Source organism: Betta splendens, chromosome 17 (genome assembly GCF_900634795.4).
Source record: "Betta splendens chromosome 17, fBetSpl5.4, whole genome shotgun sequence".
Taxonomy (NCBI): domain Eukaryota; kingdom Metazoa; phylum Chordata; class Actinopteri; order Anabantiformes; family Osphronemidae; genus Betta; species Betta splendens.
The window spans coordinates 14,313,104-14,318,103 of record NC_040897.2 but is presented as its reverse complement, the minus strand read 5'-3'; the positions used below and the strand labels follow the sequence as shown (position 1 = coordinate 14,318,103).

Below are 5,000 nucleotides of genomic sequence, written 5' to 3'. Positions count from 1 at the left end.
TCCTCCCGGGTGAAAGTGAGACGCGCGTCCTCAGGAAGCGAGGACTCCTCTAATTCTGTAGGATTTCATTAAGGCTTCCAGCTTCTGTGGGAGGCGTGTTCAGAGGCGTAAGATAGGAAACCTGCCCCACTCCAGGGCCACACACACACACACACACACACACACACACACACACACACACACACACACACACACACACACACACACTTGACACATGCGTACATACGGCCGTGTCCCTTTGTGGATCGTTGCCATGCAACATTTCTCTGATTGGGTTAGTTGAGCTCTGGTGTGCACACACACACACACACACACACACACACACACACACACACACACACACTGGCTGCTGAGGATCACATCACCACACCCATCCTCCCCTCTCACGGGACACAGCTGCACTTCCAAGGCCGAGGATGCAGCGAGGAGGGAATCTCTTGAGTTGTGCTGCTCGGTGCAGTCGTAGCTTCCCTTGTGGGGGGTGGTGGTGGTGGTGGTGGGAGGGGGGGTCCTCAGGTGGAGTCACAGGTGCTTCATTGAGGCACGTTCACACGCTGTTTACGCTCTTTTTTGTTTTAGCATCTGCACTCTGAAACCTTGTGCTGTTATCAGCAGCAGCAGCAGCTCGTCGGCCTCGTGCTTGGACTCGTCTCCACCGCCGGGACCTCCCGTTTTCCCTCCGTTACGTTTGCAACGACGCCTTGGACTGTTTTGCAGCAAACCGCCGCGCTTTGCGGCGTCTGCTGCAGTTCAGCGTACCGCGTGTGGATGCTTGTGTTTGATGCTGGCGGCTGCAGGTGGGAGGAGCCTGTGTCTCTGCGTCCGCTTTCAAAGATTAGACATTGCTTAGAAAATGTTGTTTACAAAAATTTATTCATACAAATCTTACAACACTTTCATAACATTGAGAAACGTAAAACCCCATAGAAGGACTCCTGTGTGTAGAACGATGTCACTTGTACTAAGGTTCACTTTTAAAACACATTGTCTGAAGATAGATAAGAGATTAAACATTGAAGTAAGGCGTTCGGCGCTTTCAGAAATATCAACAACAGGCATTTCTATGATCTGAACAACATCTGGCATGTTCTCAAACCCTCTTATTCTAGATAGTGATGCACAGTTCTAAATAACATGTCGGGGCTCTTTTTTTTTTTTGATTAATAAATTACGACCAATATCAAAATAATCAACAACACTTCATAATCAACTGTAACAAACACTGGTCATTGTTTGCAACCCACAGACACTGAACACCCCAAACTCATGCACACACATGAACACACACACGTTGCCTGCTCCACCAACAAATACAATCTATTCATTGTTTACGTTTTACTCAATAAATCATTGGCCATGCTTTAAAAAGAAAGCCTAATTCTACTACGGTTGGGGCAGACTAAGCCGAGCAATTAAACAGAGTAAAAGGAAGTCTCAGTGTAAGCTAATGGACTGCAGCATCGTAGGGCCACTAAAATTGCCATCTGTCACTTGTGGCGATTTCTTTTCTTTTCTTTTTTTTTAGGTTTTATTTTTTTCTCACGTTGAAGCAAGGCACCAAAGCCAAAAGCTGTTTCCACCTCCACATTCGCGCCCAGTCGCTCGCTCATTCACGCAAACAAACGTTAAACCGCGCGCGCACACGAACCACCGCGAGCGTGCGGGGCTGAGCCGAATGACGGGTCCCGCGTGGGGGACGCGGCCACTGGTTGGATGCAGGGGTGCATCGAGCTTCGTTTGCATAAGAGTGAATAAATACATAAGGAATCCCTCTAATAGCGTCAGTGGAAGATCCTTCTGGAATTTTATTCCTCTTCATTCTAGTGCAAGAAGGAAAGTCAGAGGGGGCTCGTGCAGCTAATCCCAGCAAAGTGAAGGGAATTCAACATCTGACATTTCCTGTCAGACTCATTGACCCTCATTTCGCTCTCAGCTCTTGTTTGTTTCTCAGTCCAGGAGCAACGACCCGTGTCTTACATAACAGCCTGCTTTGCTTTGTCCATCACACGCCACACGCACGCACACACACACGCACACGCACACACACACGCACACGCACACACACACACACGCACACGCACACACACACACGCACACACACACACACCTGTACACACACACACACACCACGCACGCACGCACACGCACCACCACCACGCACTCAACACACACACCACACGCACACCCCACCACCTCCCGCCACCCACCCCCTCACACTCCCCCACACCCACTCACTCCCACACTTCCTCCCCGTTCCTCCTCCTCGTCTTCTACACGCAGCCAACACTCTGCATCTCCTCATCCTCGCAGCACATCCTCAGTAGACGTCTAACGCACACAACATCTTTGTCTTAACAACGGAACCACGTCACTGTCAAATCAACTATTTAGCATCTAGAAGCTACGGGAACGAAGGCATCCAGCACAACAGGGCATCCAGTGTCTTGTCTTATGATATCTACAATGACAGCAGCCGTGGAGGCGAGAACTCAACAAGTCAGTGCAGTACCGGCTCCCGCCGCCTCCGCCCCCTCCTTCACGTCTCCATCACATGCGCTGCCTAACTCCCAGAGAGCAGGGTCCAAAAAGCACGAGCATGCAGGTTCTAAGCAAAACGAGCAAGGCGTCAGACTCCAATGCGCCATAAGAACTAACGGGTCCTGCGTCTGACTCAGGTGCGACCTGTCCGTGGAAAAACGCCTGAATCCCTGCTTCCTGCTTTCTGCAGTCACCACCTGACGCACGTTCGTCCCATTAAATCTGCTGACGGCACGGACAACAACGAGATGGATATGTGCACTGTGGAGGTTCTTTGCTGCACGTCCGAGCGTGGTTTCGTCCCGCACTACGTGACTGTGAGGCCGGTGAGCACGCGGCGTTTACTGTCAGCGGCCACTTGTGCGCGTCCTTTATGTTCCGCGGAGCCAATCGCGCCCCTCTGCGCGAGGCTGCAGTGAGGTTTCACTTCAGACGTGGGCTTGGTTTTCACCACGGGTTGCGTGAGTGACCGCGTAAGTCAATCAGAGCGAGGGCTTTGCAGCAGAAGCCGTCTGAATCCCCCTGGGGGGCCAGGACAAACCCACAGCGGGGGGCAAGGGCTATCGTTTAGGTTAAGCCTCACATAGCATGCTCACTGCTTCTTTGGGCCTGTTTGGAAAAACAAACAACACTAAAAAAATAGAACGTTGGTTACAAAAATAAGTATAACATTCAATACTTTGATTGTCTTTTTAAAATCTATTTATTTTCTGCATATGTAGATGACCTTTAGAGATTTCAAGCGCATAACGTTGAAGGTGCACAATTATCTTTTTTTTTCTGTTATGTTTTCAACATCTGAACATGAAAATAAAATATTGGTCCACAAAGTATAACTGTGCGGTATCAAGTGCTTTTGTACAAAAAGAAAAAAAAACGATATTATTATTAAAATATTCATTTTAATGGCTTTACTTCATACATAAATACATGTTGAAAGAACACAGGCGCAATCCACTGGTTGGTCAGATATATCTGAATGACTTTGATTTAACGACTGGATGTATATACACAGGAGGGCAGTTTGGGCGCGTGCACGACGCTACAAAACGGTAAACCGGCGTCCTTTGTTCCTAACTCTCTGTCTGTACCTTCTTCCCAGAACCGCTGCCAGGTATTTCTGCACGGCCATCTGCTTTCTATAGCGGCTGTAGCTGTCGGTGAAGATCCCGTCTGAATGTCTTTTGGATAATGGCTCTGACTCGTCCTCCATGCTGTTGTCGTCACTGCAAATAAAATAACGGCAAACACAAACAACAAAGGATGAGTTAAAGACGCAGCCCCCCTCACTTCTCGACAGATTCGTACTTCGGCTCGATCCATTTCTAAGCTTTGATCATGTCGTTATGCTGCCAAGGCGCGAAGTTGTCTGGAACAATTAATAATGCATGTTTGGGCCTTTTATCCTTTTTTATTTGGGCGTTTTAAAATAGGCAGGCAAGGAAAAAAAGAAACGGTGATTTAAGCGTTTTGGAAAAGTTATAAATGATTCACATGTTGTTGAATATTCTGACGCAGGAGTTTTCATCAGCTCTCGTGCAAACAAAAGTCAATTTATGGATTAACCCAATAGAAATCCCTGATTTTTTCATCTCTCTAAATCGACCCTCATTCGGAGCGCGGTGCCACAAATACACCAAACAAAATGTGTGAACGAAATCTCCAGACAATTTAAATACAGTAAAAATATATATAACAATAGAACACGCACAGGAAATGATAGACAGTGATGCAGCAGCCTGAACAGAAAATGTGATGACTGCAGGTGAACGCTTATAAGAAATGCCCTTACCCTGCACGAATTGTCATCAGAGAATGGAGATAATGTCTCGCTGTTAACTGACCCAGGATCTCCCTCAAGGCTCTATCTAATTCTTCCTCAGCATGCCTTTCTGGTCTGAGATGAATAAAATGCCAAAACACATAGATCGTCAGTGGCTAAAAAAGCGCAGACAAAATGAATTAAAAGTAGCCTAAAATGTCCCCACCCACGCGCAGCCCCCCGCGTCACGTCAGGTACAATTAAGGCTCCGTCCACCTTCTAGCGTCATATTTAGCAGTATTGGAATTAACATTTTAGGCTACTCCGTGTGGAAATAACACTGAACAGATAACATGAAAACTCTGGGAAAACAAAGCGAGCAAACGTTATCGCGAACAGCAAAAAAGTCATTTAAACGAACCGCGGCAGGTTCTGAGCCGTGACTGTGGCGTGGGAGCGCGTTTACCTCTTCTCCGGGGGGTAGTACAGCGTGTACGCGTCGTCGTTCAGGGACGGTGGGCTTCGTATAGCAATCTGGTCGCTATCGAAACCCATGTCTGATAACGAATTGCCGTCCTCATCGAAGGCGTCGTTGTCAAGTCTGCAAATGAGAGAGCGTTCATCACAAATTTGATCTGCGCACAAGTGGGAAGCGGGAGTGAAAGAATGCCAAAATGTCTGCATCCGCTTCTGAGACCAG

General features: G+C 47.8%; 1 protein-coding gene across 2 annotated transcripts in view; it reads right to left on the bottom strand.

The window, feature by feature from the left end:
* Positions 1-3,420: 3,420 nt before the first annotated feature.
* Positions 3,421-5,000, bottom strand: part of adcyap1b (adenylate cyclase activating polypeptide 1b) — a 3,319-nt gene continuing 1,739 nt past the window's right edge. Inside the window, exons 3-5 of one of the 2 annotated variants that reach the window (XM_029132615.3) lie at positions 4,767-4,901; positions 4,331-4,435; positions 3,421-3,764 (exon numbers count right to left, since the gene is read on the bottom strand). In XM_029132615.3, coding sequence (XP_028988448.1) covers positions 3,581-3,764; positions 4,331-4,435; positions 4,767-4,901 — 424 coding nt within the window. In that variant the 3' untranslated portion in view covers positions 3,421-3,580. The remainder of the gene's footprint in view (positions 3,765-4,330; positions 4,436-4,766; positions 4,902-5,000) is intronic. The other variant, XM_029132616.3, reaches the window with a different exon arrangement.